This window comes from Chelonoidis abingdonii, chromosome 4, assembly GCF_003597395.2.
Source record: "Chelonoidis abingdonii isolate Lonesome George chromosome 4, CheloAbing_2.0, whole genome shotgun sequence".
In the NCBI taxonomy this organism is placed as follows: Eukaryota; Metazoa; Chordata; order Testudines; family Testudinidae; genus Chelonoidis; species Chelonoidis abingdonii.
Genome location: NC_133772.1, coordinates 124,283,035 through 124,301,339, shown reverse-complemented (window position 1 = coordinate 124,301,339; position 18,305 = coordinate 124,283,035). Strand labels below are relative to the sequence as shown.

General features: G+C 41.0%; 1 protein-coding gene across 7 annotated transcripts in view; it reads left to right on the top strand.

Moving 5' to 3' along the window:
• ITPK1 (inositol-tetrakisphosphate 1-kinase) overlaps positions 1 to 18,305 on the top strand; it is a 237,205-nt gene that overhangs the window by 46,138 nt on the left and 172,762 nt on the right. For 5 of the 7 annotated variants that reach the window (XR_012655830.1, XR_012655831.1, XM_075065650.1 and 2 more), the window contains one exon: positions 12,834 to 12,858. The exons of the other annotated variants lie outside the window; for them this stretch is intronic. Coding sequence is in view for 1 of the 5 variants with exons in the window: in XM_075065650.1 (XP_074921751.1) it covers positions 12,834 to 12,858 (25 nt within the window). In the remaining 4 variants the exon portion in view is untranslated. The remainder of the gene's footprint in view (positions 1 to 12,833; positions 12,859 to 18,305) is intronic. 7 annotated transcript variants of the gene reach the window in all.

The following is an 18,305-nucleotide window of genomic DNA, read 5'->3' as shown; positions in this document are numbered from 1 at the left end:
TGAGGCCAAGGTTGCCAAAAAGACTGACATGTTGGTCCCTCAATTTTTCAGTGCCCAACTTGAGACACTATAAAGAGGCTGGATTCTGAGAGGGTAGGTGCCCAGCCCCTTATGAAAATCTGACCCCCTTAAAGGATCTCAAGTTGGGCACTCAAAATGGTTAGTTACTTTTGAGAAACTTGGTCAGTATTTTTGGCTGTACTGCAATGTGCAATTTCTTCCCCCCCAACCCCAATATCTGGCAGATGTTGACTCTTTCTTTAAAAAAGGTGCAAGTGTTGAGGAAAGCAGAACAACTGGTTAATTTCAACAGACAGATGTAAGAGAGCATAATCTTTAGATGGATGTTTGGACAGGGAATGAACTTGTCCTGTGCAGAGGCGGCTTACATTGTATTGAAGAAAGTGCTTTTCTTCCCAATTGGGATAGTCTCACTCATCAGGTTAGAGACTTCACCCCATTATGCTTCACAGCTAGAGCATCTAATTAACTAGCCCTATTTGCTGTTTCAGCTGTTCAGCCAGCAATGAAGGTGATGGTTTGTGGTTGCTAAATTGACCTTCCTGGGCTGAGGAAGCTAGTGGAAAACAGGGCTAAATCGCCATGGAGGAATCTGTTTCCCTTTCTGAACATAGATCTTTCATCATGATTTGGTCATCGTGTCTGAATTGGTGTCACTTTTTTTCAATTCTTGAATTATAAGCCTTCCCTCTCGCATTCAGACTCATTTGGTTTGTGTTGAATTATGTATAATTCCACATCCAGAGGAATAACTAGTCAGATTTCAGTCCTGAGCTTTGGGAATTGTGTGAAAGGGAGGTGTACTAGGGAAACAAAGTGGGGAAGTTATCATGGTGAGTTGTCTCCTCTATAATCAAGTCAGTCAGGACAGAACCCTGTAAGATGCTTAATGTTCTGGTCCCAATCCAGCAAAATGCTTACTCATGAGTAAGTCCCATAGAGGTCACTAGGACTACTGTACTTTTTAAAGTTAGACACATGCTTAAGTGATCTGCTGGATCAAGGCAAGAATGTTCAGTACATCGAGGATCAAGCCCAAAGAAAGGAAGGAGAGTCTTGTAGTTAGAACAATGGATTGGAAGTTGGGACAACTGAGTTCTAATCAGAGGGGTAGCTGTGTTAGTTTGGATCTGTAAAAAGCAACGAGTCCTGTGGCACCTTAAAGACTAACAGATGTATTGGAGCATAAGCTTTTGTGAGTGAAGAAGTGGGTATTCACCCATGAAAGCTTATGCTGCAATACATTTGTTAGTCTTTAAGGTGCCACAGGACTCATTGATGGTGAGTTCTAATCCTGGCTCTGCCAGAGTCACTTCCCCATCTGGGACTGACTCTCTCTCCACTGATAAAATGGGAAGGATATTTCTTTTCTAACTAACAGGGGTCTTGAGGCCTAATTTATTCATCTCTGGACAGCCCTTTGATATCATCCAGTGGAAGTTGCTGCTGAAGTGTGAAGTCTGAGGGGTTTCAATTATTTGGAAAAATGAGATACTGAGTATTTATTTTGGTCTGAGCAAGTCAGGAGTTGAAGGGTGGAATGACAGGGCTGTAAGGATATTGATATAGCAGGGAAGCACCCAGATAGCTGGTCTCTAGTGCAAATTAGCATGGTTGAAAAGATACTATCAAGTTAGAAAAGCCTAAACATTGATGCTTTAAAGCTGTGTTTTCTTGTAGACCTTGAAGAAAAGGTCCTTGTCAACAAAACTCATCTTAAAAAAAAAAAGTCCAGATTTTACTCTTTGCATTTCACCCATATTGGCTGATGAAAATTGCACTTGTTTTACCATATTAGAAGTAATTTTGATCTTTTTTCACTTTCAAATTGTCATGTAGCAGCATAACTTCCCTCTTCACTGACATTGTCAAAAGTCACAGAAGGTGAAAATAAAACAAAAGGATTCTCCAGTTTCCTTTTCATTCTCTTTAGGCACAGTCTAAATTTTGGACCTGACATTAGCTTCTAGTGTCCCTTTTTTGGGTTGTGACTTCCCTTCTGGTGGTTTGTTAGAACTGGTGCTTACTGCAGAGAGAAACTAAAAAATAAAACCCTCCCCCTTCTCAGCTCCGCCTACACTTGTGCCTTAGACAAATTTCTGCACTCTTTCTGTTCTCTATTCTAGTGGGCAAGTAGGCTTATGTTGTCCTGCATATATAAAACTTATCTATGAAGGGGGAAGGTGTTGAACCTTAGATAGTTTTTCTTTTATCTTATAGCAAAGCAAATCTCCATATTAAAAATTGTCTTCCTAACCCTGCACTACACAGCTGATACTGTATGTGTGCCCTCTGTGTCAACGCTGGTGAACTGATATTGACTAGACAGGGAGCTTATATCCAATGAAGGAGAAGAATCTTCTGATTCTTAAGTCTAATTGATGGTGCCCAAGTCCACAACCTCTAGAGAAACAGTCTCTGCATGTCTCAATGTGCTGAGAGTTGTAATTCTATAGGTGTCCAAAGGAAAACACATACTGTCTCTCTGCCAACCGTGTTTTGCATTGTAAAGGCCTCAGTAATCTGAAATGTTTGATTAACCAGTGTATGGGGAGCAGCTGTTTGTCTCCCCACACCCTACATTAATGATTCATATAGTTTTCTACTGTGGTCATAATAAAATATGTACGTGGGTTTCACAAGCCTTGGTGTGCAATTGTTAAAGATTAAAAACCATATTGAACAATGAAGCAATTGTATGTTGGGTCATGTTTTAACAGGAACCTTAGAAAGACTCATCTGGTTTAAACGTTCAGTTAATGAATGCTTATCTCCTTATGTCTTCTGGTAGTCTGTGAGTAAAACATTTCATGGGTCTTTGGAGAGGAAGGGTTCTGAGGGGTTTCCTTTTCTGCCATGTCCCTGTTGTGTAGGGACAAAACTCTCTTCTCCATGCCTCTCCTGGCTTTTTATCTGTCTTTTCCCCTCTGTTTCTTGAATCACTGCCCGCTCCTTGTGACTTTTGCCTTGTACACAGTCAGCATTTGTTGATTCATAGATTTGTTTTGTTTTTTTTTAAAGTCCGCAGAGACCATTATGACCCCGATTTTTAGTGTGTGTGTTAGGCAGGAGGACAGATCAGGTAAGCTTAGCTGGCTGCCTGACATAGGCTATAGAATTTCATTCAGTAATTCCTGCATTCAACAGTCAGTATTGGCTATAGGCAAGGCAGAGGGAGAGAAAGAAGGCTTGCCAAATAGCCATGTACTCATCAGTGAACTCATGTCAGTAGGTCGTCAGAAGTAGCTGACCAGCATCAGGTGATCAGGAGCTGTTCATTAAAGATAGGGGAGAAATCCCTATGTTGCTGAAGACCGCTTAGTCCCAAGGGCATCAAAATGCGCTCTGCTAACGTTGTAATGGTAAAGCTGTGCTATCATCACAGGAATTGTGTGCTGGCTGCTCCCCCTGCTGCTAGCGTGGAACTCCCATGGTATCAACACTGCAGTCGTTAACAGGAATAAACTATGTAAAAGCAAGAGTTGGGCCACAACCCAGCACTTTTGTTGTTGTTATAATCTTCACTGCACTGTGGCAAGCCATGTGATGGGGTAACAGTGGGTTCTGTTAGCAGCTGCAACATGGAAATCTGTTATTCTGAAACTCCTGTGCCTACAAACGAACACTCAGTATCTCTCATTTGTTGATGGCACGTTCACTTCCCTTTCCGTTAAATATATTCCTTTTAATTTCACGTGACCTTCTTTAGCCTTGTATGTGCTGTCTTGATTGGCATTATTTGCTTTAAACAAGCCTTATGATATAGTATGAAGAGTGCCAATGAAGCAGGTGATCATCATCAGTGCGTTGTCACACACCACATCCACGTGTCTCTTACTCTATTAGTGTATTGCCATGGAGGAGCTGGAGATAGTTTTCTCCAATGATTGGTCGGTGTGAAAAATATTTTGCTGCTATGGGTCGTTTTGAGCTCATCTACCTGCATCCTATTGCAGGGTGTTGACCAAAAATGGACCCTCGTGTTAACCTTTAGTGCCTTTAAAAATATACATATATATAAAATAAAATAAATGAATAGGTTGATCAGATGAGCATTGAGGGGCAAAAGAATTGAACTAGGAAGAAACCTATTTGCTATTTACTCTGGAGTGAGCCTAGCTATATTCTCCAGACATGAATTAGATACCCAGGGTGAAATCCTGTCCCCATTAATTCAGTGGGAATTTTGCCACTGATTTCAGCGGAGCCAGGATTTCACTGCAAGTCTTTACAGTGGGCCTTTTTACACTGTTCCACTAGAAGACTCTAAGGAGATGTTCCTGACGTCTTCACTTTTTAGTTAGTGGAAATGGGACTCTAAGGAGAAGAGACTAGGCTGTCGCTGGCTTTCCGAATCCTACTACAGTGCAGAAAAATGATCAATACCCCAATTAACAAATTGGTGAATGTCCTAATGCACAGAGCAGGCCTTTCTCACCTTCCCAACTACTCACCTTCCTTTTTTCCTAACCTATATGGATAGTGTCTTGATTGAAAAAGGAAGGATTGAAAATCTCTTTTGACATATGCTATATTAGTTCCATCTCTTCTCTTGTACTTAAATCAAAAGGAATTCAGTAATTTTTAACGGTTGACTCAAACAACTGCATATTTGATTGGGTTTGTTAAGACTGAAGTAAAGTGTAGATTTTAGAAACTTTCTTAGTAATTGTTAATTAACAAAAATAATACTAATCTAACCTATTGTAGGTATAGTACAGAGAACTGTACCCATAAAGACAGAGAACAATGGATTTTGTGTCTGGTTTAGACATTTTAAAGTACCTACAAGTATCTTGCAAAGAGATGGACCTTGCATTTTGTTTAGCCAAGGGTTAGGCTTGGACTCCTGATCTTGTAAGCTAAGAAGTCCTATTGCTGGGGTCCCTTTGCTAAATATGCATGGTGCCCCCCGCTGCTGACAGTAATGACCAGCTGTATCCACTGATGACCTCTCTTAGGGTAGTTTGCGTATGGGGAAGTAGTCTCCAAAATAACAAAGGCCCATGCAATTACTCAGAATCGCTATCCGTTACTAATATTGCCACAAATGACTAGTAGGATGGCTAATTGCCTATTTCTATTAATTTTCTTTAGATAGGTGTAAATTATTCTTTCTTCCCTCTCCAGCCTTCCTTAGGTTGCATTTCTCTTATGTCAAGATTCAGTGTCCCTGCTATGCAAATGATGAACAAGGATTCTGAACTGGAATCCCAGAACAGTGTGTGTTGGGAAAACCTTATCCTTATTAGACAGAAGAAGAGAGTCTTACAGAACTCAGTAGCACTGATATATGTTTAAAAGATTCATTTAAAAAAAAACAAAGGGAGGAAAATAAACCGCTTCAAGTTTATGGATTTTGATGACTATTTTAGTAATACAGCTTGTTTAGGAATAGTGCTAAAATCAGTAGCCCTGTAATATGTCTTGAAACCATTTCTGTAAGTGAAAGTCTTAATGTTCGGGGACTGAAGCTAGCTTATTTCTTTTCAGTTATTGCCTGACGTGTCCGGTTTGTTTCTGCTGGTTTTTCTCCCCCACTTCACTTCTTAAATAAAACAATGTAAGAAGTGAAATTTGGATGCTGTCACTTTATCCAGTGGCACTTTAGTTCTGGTTCTCCATGGTTCATAACTTACCTGGGTTCTAACTGTGCTCCATGTCATTTGGTGGTGGTTATGGATGAATGAGTGCTTGAATACTTCTGGGGTGAACTTTGCAATGAGTTATATGGAGAGTCAATGCCTGGGCTCACCTTAAGGAGTCGCATTGCTGCCTGTCTTCCAAAAATATACTCTTTTGTCATGTCTATTGAGATACAACATGGTATGATGCTTTGAAGTTCTGCTGAGAACTTGTTGGTCCTGCGAGGTCTCATACTTGTACAGTGGGGATCATATTAAAATCATTTACAGTGCTGTAGTGTTTGACTTCATGTTCGTATTCATAATGTTCTCCATCTATGTAAAATTGGGTGGGATGGGGGAGAAAAAACACAAATATTGTGGCAAATTAACTCCTCTCAGTGGTAAAGGTAATTTTTTTTAAGTGGCATTCATTACAGCAGAAATGTAAACTGGATGTGGAGTTCAGGGTCATTTCTCTCACTTTTTCAACCCACCTAAAATGAGAGGCCTCCAGAGTTAATGACTGTGTAGTCACATCTTTTCTCCAGCAGTGCAGGCTACCTCGCTGTGACTGAGGTGTATTCTTCTTCTTCCTGTGCTACAAGATGCTTTAGATGGAGAGAACAGCATTGGGAAAGGTGGATAGATACAGATCAAGGAGTGGCATTTTTTACCATTATGAGATTAAGAAAATATTGACTGCAGAAGGAAAAACTTGCTGTGAAAGGCAAATGTATTCCTGGCCTAAACCAGGAAATTTAGCACAGACTTGAGTTCCTGGGGCTGGGTGCAAGAAAAGCTCTCTTTTGGCTCAATCCTGCAAGTGCCAACTGCTTCCATGCATGACACTGAGCATCCTCTACCTCAGTGAACTTCATTGGGAGTTTATGGCACTTACCGAATGGCATTGAGCCTTTAGTAAAGGCACCGTTGAACAGCCTGTGTATACCTAAGCAGGGCAGTAGCCCATAAACATTTTGGAATGGGGCAGTCCATCTGCATTGGCTCTCCTGTTCAAGAGGTTCCTTAGTAACTGCTGGTTGCAATCAGTTTTAGCGGCGATTACAGATACTATAATTGGAATAAATTCTAGGGCATGAAAATAATTGATCCATACTGCAAGGTCATGATGTTAATAATAAAAATGCAGATTACTCAGACAGTGAAATTCTGATGCAGACAAGCTGGGCAAAGAAAACTTTGTGCCAGGAGGACAGATGGCTAAGCAGAATGTCTTCAAGATGTTAATGACCAAGTGAAGGTGAGTATATGTGGATCCTGCTGGCCAGCTGAAGCTTTGTTATATCTGGAATCAGTAGATGAAGATACTCTCAGTAGATGCACCCACCCACTCCTTTGATTCAGGTCTCAGAGTAGCAGCCATGTTAGTCTGTATCCGCAAAAAGAACAGGAGTACTCTCTTCTATTTCCCCATGTTAAATATCCTCACACCTTCTAGTCAACTGTCTGAAATGGGCCATCTTGATTATCACTACAAAAGTTTTTCTCCTGCTGCTAATAGCTCATCTTAATTAATTAGCCTCTTAAAGTTGGTATGGCAACTTCCACCTTTTCATGTTCTCTGTATGTGTATATATATATCTTCTTACTATATGTTCCATTCTATGCATCTGATGAAGTGGGCTGTAGTGCACAAAACGTTATGCTCAAATATATTTGTTAGTCTAAGATGCCACAAGGACTCTTGTTTCTTTGTTTCAAGCATTCCTAATCTTCAGCTTTCTGCACAGGAGGAGCATCACTCCAGATCAAGACCGTGATGGTAACTTCCATATGGTCCAGAAGGCCATCATCTGCTGTCTTCAACACTTAGGGATTCAAGTGAAATCCAAACTTAAACAAATAGGTTTTTGATGATTCCAATCTTGGAATCATGCTGGAAAGGCTTTGTCGAGAAGGAAGGTTTTGCAGTAGTATTTGGAGGCTTGATTCAGGGCTGGTCTACACTACGGGGGGAAATCGATCTTAGATACGCAACTTCAGCTACGTGAATAACGTAGCTGAACTCGAATATCTAAGATCGGATTACTCACCCATCCTCACCGCGCGGGATTGATGTCCGCGGCTCTCCCTGTCGATTCCGGAACTCCGTTGGGGTTGGTGGCGTTCCAGAATCGATATAAGCGCGTTCAGGGATCGATATATCGCGTCTAGATGAGACGCGATATATCGATCCCCGAGCAATCGATTTTAACCCGCCAATACGGCGGGTAGTCTAGACGTAGCCTTAGTAATAGTTATAAAGCACTCTGGGATCCCATTATGGAAGTCCTTATAAAAAAAACAAAATTTTTTACTTTACTACATTTAAAGAGGCAATGTTGATTAAAAATCCTATTATATTAAAAAAAACAAGCTTCATTACTTGTATTTATAATCTTAGACTATTAAAACTGATCATTTAAAAAATAAAATCTGATCATTATAAATGCTGTTTTGTTTTTCTCCGTGTCACTCAGCTCAGACAGTAATGTACACCGCTATCTTGATATAACGCCACCCGATATAACATGAGTTTGGATATAACGTGGTAAAGCAGTGCTCCAGAGGGGCGGGCTGGGGCTACGCACTCCAGCGGATCAAAGCAAGTTCAATATAACATGGTTTCACCTATAACGCAGTAAGATTTTTTGGCTCCCAAGGACAGCATTATATCGAGGTAGAGGTGTATTAGTCAGGTTAGCCTTTTGTTTTCAGTCATTTTCTCTTGCAGGCTGTCATTCAGCAGTACAGTGCTTCAATGTGTAGGTCTCAGATACTCCTGGGAAATGTTTAAATCACCTGGGATATATACAAAAAGAATAAATTAATGGAACTATTTCTACTGAGCTTTAGGATTTGTAAAACCTTCCAAAGCATCAGTTATGGGCCTATGTTAACTTGATGGTGTCTTCTTCTTTTGAATTCATAGATCAAGCTAGCTTAAATATATCAGAGGTGGGTGAATCTAATGAAGTTACATTTTAAGGATTTCAGTCATGCTTGCATGTGGTACAATTTGCTTCATAGCATAAGAATGGTTCAGAAATTTCAAGCACTGAAACAACAAGCCAGAACAAGCTTCTGATTTTTTTTTTTCTGTTGAGAGTTAATGATGTGGCAATAACATGACTAGATAACACTTATTTCTTTACCTGCAGCAACACCTGATTCCTTCTGAGAACAGTGATTAATATAGAGTCCTATGCCGAAAGGGAAATAAACCAGGAGCCCTCATCTGTAATCTGTGCTGCGCCCAAATAGGTTTCTGTAGCTCCAGGCATGCTATGTCTGCTTGTGGTGTCGCAGCTTTGCTGCAAAGGATTTTACTTGTTTTTTTTCATTGTAAACCACTTCTTTCAGAGGCTTAAATGTGGGATAAACATTTCTTCTGCACTGAAAATTGAAATATAAACACCCTGCCTAGATATGAGAGCTTTGTGCTTTCAAACAAAATATGGTGTCTTGGGATCTAGTTTAGTTTTAACCTTTTTGGCATTTTCATAATATCCATGAAATGAAAATGTGCAGATGTTATCCTGAGCCCCAGTTGTGTTTCCCATTTTGAGGGAAGAGGGAGAAGCTTTAAAATTAGCCTACATTTTTGTTCTCAGAAATGACTTGCTCTGTGTGTATGTGCGCGCGCGCGCAGACGATGACTGTTAAATTATAGCTGCTCCATGCAGGTGAGCTGGGCAGGGAGGCCTTTTGTTGGACCTAGGAAGGAGGCAGTCAGACTGCAGATGTGTGCAGTTCCTGAGTGCAAGGAGAGGAGACTGGCTGCATTGCTCTCTCCAAAGGAGAGTTGTGTGTGAGTGAGATGGATCCTGGCTCCTTTGTCCACCAGGAGGAACACAGTAGCACCCAGAAGGGAAAACCCTTTTACTATAGTTTTTGGCAAGCGTTAGTGTGGAGCATCTTTGGCAGCATCCAGCCGTACCCACATCCATGTGCTTCGCCCAACTCGTCTCTCTCTCTCTCCCTCTCCCTCTCTCTCTCTCTCTCCAAGAATCACAAATTTGGCCAAAAGAATTCATAGTGGTCTTTTCATTCTTTGCTCTCAAGGCAATGGTCTGTTGGCTCAGGACTGACTGCTGCTACAAGTGGTTGTAGTTTTTTATTTGGAGTTTGTGTGTGTGTGTGTGTGTGTGGGTGGTGGGGGAATTTTGTGCACATTGATTGTATCAGTGGTGGTCTCAGTACAGTTTAGTCCACTGCCTCATATACAGTTGTCTTGTCAAAGGAATTTGCCCAATGGAAACTCTGTGGCTGAGATACAGGATGTGTGTGTGTATATCTAGATTTGAAGCACCAAGCAGAGCGATCAGTACACTGGAGATGTAGCTAACTCCAGAACTGATGACGTGGTTGCCTGTCTGAATGGGCTTTTCCCTCAGGAGTAAGTCGTCCTGGCTGTTGAATGTTGTTGTTCTGTTTAAAGAACTTACTTTTAACAAAGCAATTTCTGTAAAGATTCAATCCAAGTTAGTTACTTCTCAGAAGATTTAACTTTTCTAGTTCCTTCTCCTCTTGGTTCTCAAGGGTGAAACAGAACACTTCAAACAACCAAAAGGAACACAGCTCTTCTGGAGAGAGGCTGAGGAAGGCCCAGCAATACAAACCAAAGTCACAACCATTTCCACCCTCTCCTCTGTCCTTTGAGCTTGTGTTTAACTTTTTATCCAACACAACACGACTTTCTTACTTACCATTTTTGCACTAAATGGAGTGGTAAGAAGCTAGTGTAATTTGTTCTTTGGACATATTGTTGCATTTATGGTACAGTCAGTGCTAGTAAATTCCAATCAATTTGTAAAGCCCATTTTTATTGGGATTACAAAAAGCTTTCAGACCGAATGTTCCTTGAGTGGGTTTGGCAACCAGGATAGAGCTTCTCACTCCCTGAAAACAGAAAAGGATTTATTCTGTGTACTAGTAGCTGAAATCCTGTGCTGTTGCACAGGTGGAATTCGTAAAGTCATGTAAAGTTTGTAAAGCCCCCAAAAGCTGAGAACTTAAAAATTGCATGGTACGGACCACAAATCCCTGTGAGGGTTGAACCTGGTTATACTCTGAATGAAAAGAGCTCTCAGCTATGTGCGTAGCTGTTTCCATCGCCTCACACTGACTGTGCAGACAGACTAGGCTTCAGAGTGATGGTTTCTGGAGTCTTATATCGATATAGGAATGGAAAAATGTATTCTTCCACCACCTGGGTTTGCTTCTGTCCATAACGAGGCTTTGGAACAGCACTTCTGTGGGATTATTTGGGGATGAGGCTTTGAATGTTTCAACAGCAGCCTCAGTCTTTCTGCTTATTACGAGGCAATGACGGCAAAACTGAGCCCATTTGCTTGTGTAAGCTCTGGGTATTTTGAGGTGCTTGGAATGCTTCTGACTGGGTTGCAGGCATTGTTTATTAAACCTTTCCCTGGCTGTTAAATGCCTTTTTCTTTTTCTTGCTACCTGCTATTGAAAACTTGGTCACTAACTTTTTCTTTGCTGAAACATATTTTCTCCATAACCACACTAGAAATAGCTGTTTGGCTAACCTCATTTGCTGTGTGTTAATCGGCAGCAAGTTATGCCCCATTATTATCACTTGCTGAATAATATAGTGTTTAAAATAGATGGAACTTGCTGGCTGCAAAAGAAGTTGGAGATTGTCCACTTCTCTGTTCAATGATTTTACCTCATTTATTTCTATTTTAATGTCTTTGCTGAGCAGCAAGCTCTCAGTGTCCTAGGTGTGCAAATAAGGGAAGCTTCCCATAGCACTGTGTGCATTCCCAGAGTTTGAGGGAGGAGAAGGAAGCCGTTTGTATCACTTGGGTCTCCTCCTGGACATGTTCACTATTGTCTTCCAGAAGAACAAGACTCTGGGTTGGGTAGACAATGGGAGCAGCCACTTATGTAGTCAGCAGCTGTTCTCCCCACCCACACACAGAGCCATGGACTCTACTGTCAAACCTCTTTTATAGAGCAGGGGAATGTTGGCCAGAGTTACTCACTCTTTTTTTTCCTTTTCCTCCTTGTGCCAAAGGATCTTTCACTTCTACCTGGGAAGTTAGCAGAGGCAAGTAAAAGGAATCCTGGTCTAATGCCTCTTCTGAAGAACTGGCTCAATAAATTAAATTCTCTTTTTGAGTCTGAGAGGAAAATTGCTCTGCATTTAAATAGTCTGCACATAGAGGGGAAAGTGTCATGGAGTGGGCATGGATTTCTTCTAGTAGTTTAGTGTGGTGTCAGCTTGTTGGATGTAATAAAGGAGGCATGTCTGGCTGTGTACATATGTGCTGCTTTGCCAGTCCCACAAGAGATGAAGGGCCAAGTTTGGGGAGAGCCTAACTTGCAACTCCTAGCCAAGTCGGTGTACCCCTAAGAGACTTCCTCGACCTCTTTCACTCTTACTGCTCTGGCCAGCCCATTTTTTTAGGCATGATGCAACTATTAATCTTAAGGCTGGAGTTATATATGCAGGGCAGAGGGCTTCCTAATGAGTCCAAGACTTCGCAGTTCACTCCAGCAGGAATTAGGAATGGCCTCATCTGGCCACATTTTGGGTCACAACGTTGACAGCAGCTCTTGTAACCTGTTAACATTTCTAAAACAGCTTAAAGATCCCTTAGGTCAGTTCCACAGTCCCTTCTTGCCCATGAGGGGTTGAAAAGAGGAAACTAGACTGATGTAAATTTCCATGTAGATGCCTGACGGTGCAAGGTGCTCAGGTACCAGGGTGATGAGCGTGGTACAAGGACACCATTAAGAATAAAATGCAGCATCTTAAACTTGCACCTGTTGACTAACATAAACTTACATCCCCTTACATGTCACCTCTGAACTTGACCCATTCTGTAGGGTCAAATAGGGTGTTCCCTGCTTTAATGTGAACCTCTTACGCTGCTTTTGTCTGGTAGCTTATAAATTAAACCCGTGTAGCATCCCTTATGACCATTTGCTGATGTATAATTTATATAATCTTCCACCTCACCTCCCAGGCCCCGATTCAGGATGATGCTTAAGCATGTGCTTTTCTGAATTGGGGCCTGGAATTGCCTCAAGTACTGTCATACAGAGTTTTTCCTTAATGTTCTAATATCAAGCAATGTATTTCTTTGAGTATTTGAACTCTGTTACTCTTCATCATTTACTAAAGTAACCCTTTGTCCTTTTTCTTTTTTCCAGGAAAAGAGGAATAGAAGTCATACAGGTGAGTAAAGATTATTTTAACTTTTCTGTATAAAAAGCAAAATGCTTCTTCTCTCACTTTACAAAGAAAACTACTAAATCTCTGGCAGATTTCACAACAGTTGGTCTTCATTTTTTTTCCCATTTCATCAATCCTTTTCTTGTTTCATTCCCTTATTATTCAGAGATTCACTCTGGGAAAAGCAAGTCTGATGCTGCTAAGTGTATATGATGGATCCTATCCAATCTGGTAGCCAATGATTAGGCTTTTCTTTTCTGTATCAACTAGAAAGAGTCCATAACACTGGTTATGATTAGGTGGTGTAATCTGTGTTTATTGCATTTAAATACAATAAGGCTTAAAGGAAAGAAGAGCTGCCTGCGTGTAAGAAACTCGTAAAGAAGTTAATCCACGATGCAGAGAATATTCTTGCAATCCAATGAACAGGAAGAAGACTAAACTATTGCTTATTTTCATATTGGCCCATCTACTGATGGTCTTGAGGGGTGACTGGATTTTCTTCCTGTTTGCCAAGTCTTCATGGCTATATTTCCACTGTGCCATAGGTAAAAGCAGTGCTTAAAGTGGTATGAAAACAGATGGGGTTCTGTCATCTCAGCTGAAATAAATTTAATGTGCTTAATACAGACAATTCACACTTTCATGTATATATTTATTTCATAATAATCACATTCAGTTTTTAGCTTGAGAAACTATTTACCTATTTACTACTATTGTTTTTAAATGAAGAGAGAGTTACACACCAAACTTCTATTGAGACAATAACTAGTTGTGATATTTTTAAATTTTAACATACTGTCCTTTGCTAACTCTAGTGATGGTCCAACATAACCTGACAAAACAACTTCCAGAGTCCTTTATAAAGGGAAGGGAAGACTGAAAGTTCGCCCCTCAGGAGCACAGCTTGATTTAAAAAAATTTTTTTGGCCATGTCTGTGATCCCACCCACTTCAAGCACTGGTTAAAGGGACATCGTGAGAGAAATTATTTTTTGAGCTTACAAGCAGAAGTTGGTACAGTAAAAGATATTACCTCCCGCACCTTGTCTCTTACATTAGTATCTGACGCTTTTGTTGTGCCAGGGTAACCCCTTAGAGCACGATAACTGAAAGAGATCAGAATACAGGCTTTGTTCCCAGTTCATCTCCTGCATTAGTGCTTTGTATCATTGTCACTCTTTTGTTGCTGGTCACTTGCACTCTTGCCCTGCACTAAAGTGAGGACCTTGCTCACGTGCTCCTCAGGTGCTGAAAGACGGAGTTCACCAGTAGCAGCAGCACAGCTGACACCTTGTACACTGTGAAAGAGGGATGGGGTGTGAGTTGAGGTTGTTTGGTGTTGCCCTTGTTTCTGCCTGAAAGATCTTTCTAAACATCAGCCGGGGTGCAGAAAAAATCCTTACGGACATAAATAAAATCTTTTTTAAAAATCAGATCATGCTATTTAAAGACTCCTCTCTCAGAAAAAATACATTTAAAAAAAAAAAGGTTAGTTTGACAACATTAAATTTGGGAGTGTCCCTTTAAGGTGTATGAGAATATCCTTGTGAAAATCAGCTGCTTGACAGCACTACAAGAAAAGAAAGAATCTGCTTTAATGTCCAGCTGTATTTATCCTTACTCCCCTAGCGTGCTACAGCCACGAACTCTTCCTCCTTCCCTTTGTCAGCTACTGCCAGGAGCTGAACAGTGCATTGTTCATTGTCTGCTGTTTGTTTAGAATCCCCAGATCTATGCCTTTGAGATGCTGGTAATATTTATCAGCTTTACATGCTAGAGAAGATGAGCATTAGCTAGCATCTTAAGATGATCATCATTATAACATTAATAATAATTCGGTATATTTCATTGGGTTTCTAACTGCTGCACTGTTTATTAAAGTAATGAGGCAGCCATATGAGAGGAACTCAGCACAGCACCTAATGGCTGAGAAAAGAGGAAGATCCTTTTTACTTCCCTGGGTTAAGTTCCTGTGCTTATATTATGATGACTGGGTGCGTCTCCATTATAGCAGGGCTCATAAGCAGAGTCCAGTTATTGAATGGGGGAGTCTGTAATTAAGTGTGGTTTAACGTCTGTTCACCAGCTAGACACAAACCAAGTGGAAAAGACCTTTTTTACACTGGGAAAGTTTGGAAACGTTTGGCGAGAACTTGGCGAGGACTCAGTGAAAAGATACTTTTATGGAATCAAACCTCACGGCATTGTACAGGTTGCCCTGGGATCTTGACTTTGAGAGATCTGCCCCTAACAGCTATACCTAGAGGACAGGTGGGTAACCAGTAACCTTTACTTGAGCACAGCTGTTGAAAGACAATTATTTCCCCACAGCAGCAAGGAAGAAACGTGCTTCCGTGGTTGCACTGTTGACAATTCATGAAATCTGAGACTTACCTTCCTATAATGGTCCTCACTTTGGATTTGCTTGGAAAGCGTGGCCTAGTTAGTGGTCAAGGCCTCAGTCTGTGACTGGCAGGGAAGGGAGCCTAGTCTCTCCCACTCCACCCTTTGGGCTGCCAGTCACCTGGCAACTGAGGTTAAGGCCTGCCACTTCTTGCCCTCCTCTCCCCAGTCAGCTTAGTCCAAGGCTTTCCTATCTTGGGGAAGTCTGAATCAAATAAGTAAGGGGGGGGGTTACCAGGGTCCACAGGCGGAGGAGAGGGGGATACTTCCTTCTCTGAGGTGGGTCTTCCTTTCCCTGAGGGAGGGCCCCTTTGCACAACTATGTTAGAGACTTTAGGCTTCCCTCTGCTCTGTGCTGCTGCAACATTGGGCTGCAGGTCTGCTCACTGCCAGCATCACCGCCAAAATGAGCTGTTTCGCTGTCTTTTAATTCCTCCACGAGGCGGAGCATTTGCTGCAGGTGTGTGGGGCAGGGCTAACGGGGCCCAAAATCCCTTATTGCCCAGTGCGTGGTTTGTACACTCCGTCACAGTTCCTCTGCAGTGTTGAGTATTTTCTTCCTTCTCTTAGTAAAGAATTTACCCCATAGCTCAGGGTATCCTGATAAATCTTAACTGCTGACAGCACTTTAGATGCCACCTCCCTGCTACCAAACCAAACCAAGCTATTCTGCACATGCCTCCTCCCCCGAATGCAAACTTTCTTTGCGTAGAGATGTAACCAGAAATTTGTGTATTCTTTTTATACCAGACCCCTTGAAAACCTCCATTGCCCACATGATGTGCTTCCTCAGCTGTGTTCGTAGATGAGGAATGATGGTTTTGGTATTTGATCTGCTGGACAACGTTTATTTGGCAGTAGTGTTGTTTTCCTGTGTTAAGCAGCAGGACTTCTTTGCTTTCCAGGAACAGCTCCTATTGTGAGCTGTCCCAGCACAAGCCACCTCATATTCTTGACAATAAACAACAACAAACACACACACATATGCACAGACCCTTGCATCTATGTTCCTATTTGCACAAGATCAGAAATTTTGCCACTGATTTCTGAATATATTTAGTGTGACGTGTACATAGTTTACTAGGATACCTAAAGAGTCAGTAACAGGAATTTGCTGCTAACCTGTTGGATTCAGCAGGATGGCTAGTCTACAGTAGTGTACTAAACAGGCATGTGGTGATTTTTGTGAACAAGCACCAAATCTTTGTCCCATTTCCTAAAATGTTGCCCAGGGTTGGGGGAGATCCATGGATCTTCTAATAAAAGAAAGGAGGTTTTCAGGGAAGTGCAGATATGTAGGGGGGAGGGATAGCTCAGTGGTTTGAGCATTGGCCTGCTAAACCCAGGGTTGTGAGCTCAGTCCTTGAGGGGGCCACTTAGGGATCTGGGGCAAAAATCAGTACTTGGTCCTGCTAGTGAAGGCAGGGGGCTGGACTCAATTACCTTTCAAGGTCCCTTCCAGTTCTAGGAGATTGATATATCTCCAGTTATATTTTTTATGTAGTATGTTTTCCTATGTCTCTTCTCTGTGAGAGCATAAGGTGACCCTTTTCCTTTCACTAGTGCCAATGAAAGCCCCAACCTCATTTTCCTTATAGTTAATTTCTACCTATATATTGATGGTGAGCCACTCTTGGATGACGGTTACAGACTTTGCTTCTGGATTTGATGTTAAGGCCAGCCTAAGTTTCTGACCTTTGTCTGAGACTTCAGGCTGTAGGTGTAGAGTTCCAAATTCTTGGACAGTCAGCGAGCAAACATATTTATGAAAATGAACTGGTGCAGGGCAAGGAATACTAATGGTAGATTAAATAAGCATCCTCTTCCACCCACTGGTAAAACATTACTTTTGTACCAAGAACTTATAAAACTATGAACTATTGGAACTCATTTACAAAACTTTTCTTAAACATTACATGAATGTATTGTCTCATAATATAGAATTAGAATTTATAATCCCATTCCATAATGAGATAGCTTTGAGCGATAATGTATCTTACTTAAAACTATCTTTAGATATCAGAGAGGTAGCCGTGTTAGTCTGCATCTGTAAAAGCAGCAAGGAGTCCTGTGGTACCTTATAGACTAACAGACATATAGGAGCATGAGGTTTCGTGGGTGAATACCCACTTCGTCAGATGAAGTGGGTATTCACCCACGAAACCTCATGCTCCTATATGTCTGTTACTCTATAAGGTGCCACAGGACTCTTTGCTGCTTTTATCTTTAGATAGGTTTTTTTCCTGAAAAAGCATTTTATCAAAAAAATCCGATTTTAAATAAAAAAAAAAAAAATCCAATAAAAAAATCATTGATTTTTATCCACCCTGGCGTCCAATTTAAGTTGCCTGTATTAGTTTAACTAATGTGGTCTCTTGCTCCTGTCAGCTTGGCTGCCTGGCCTGAGGTGGTGGGGGATAACAATACCTTGCTTTGCAAAACCTCTCTAAGATTAGAGATATGCACATTTTTATAAAGGTGAATCCTCACAAGGACATCTGAGTATGGCTTACATTTATTTTTGTTTCAGGTTATGCAAATCAGTATTAATTAGCTGCAGCCCTTAGGCCCCTGACAGATGGCCCCATTAGCTTTTGTGTTGCAAAGTTTGGGATACTTCAAAGCTCACTTAAGTAACTACCTCACCCAACCTTTCCTGGAGACATAATTCATATTTTTCTTTTTTTTAAAATGAAGATTTATAAGTTTTTTTTTGGTGCTTAATTAACATTAGCACGCTTTGTCTTGATAAGACATTGAAGTTGCTTGGCTACAAAACTGGGGTTAGTCATTGAATTCCAAGCTCTGATTTTTTTTTAAATAAAGTAACCATGGGACCTGAAAGATAAAATGTTTTTTAATGTGGAACAGCTGATTGTAGTAGTCAGAATGGTCTAGGTTGCTGCTTTGTTTTTCCTTTTCCCCACAACTCTCTGGGAATTCAGATATTTCAAATCTCTTATTTTTGAGTGGAAAACTGTCCTTTAAACAGATGGCTTTGCTGAAATCCATGAAAGAGAACTAAGGTTTTTATCTTGAATCAAA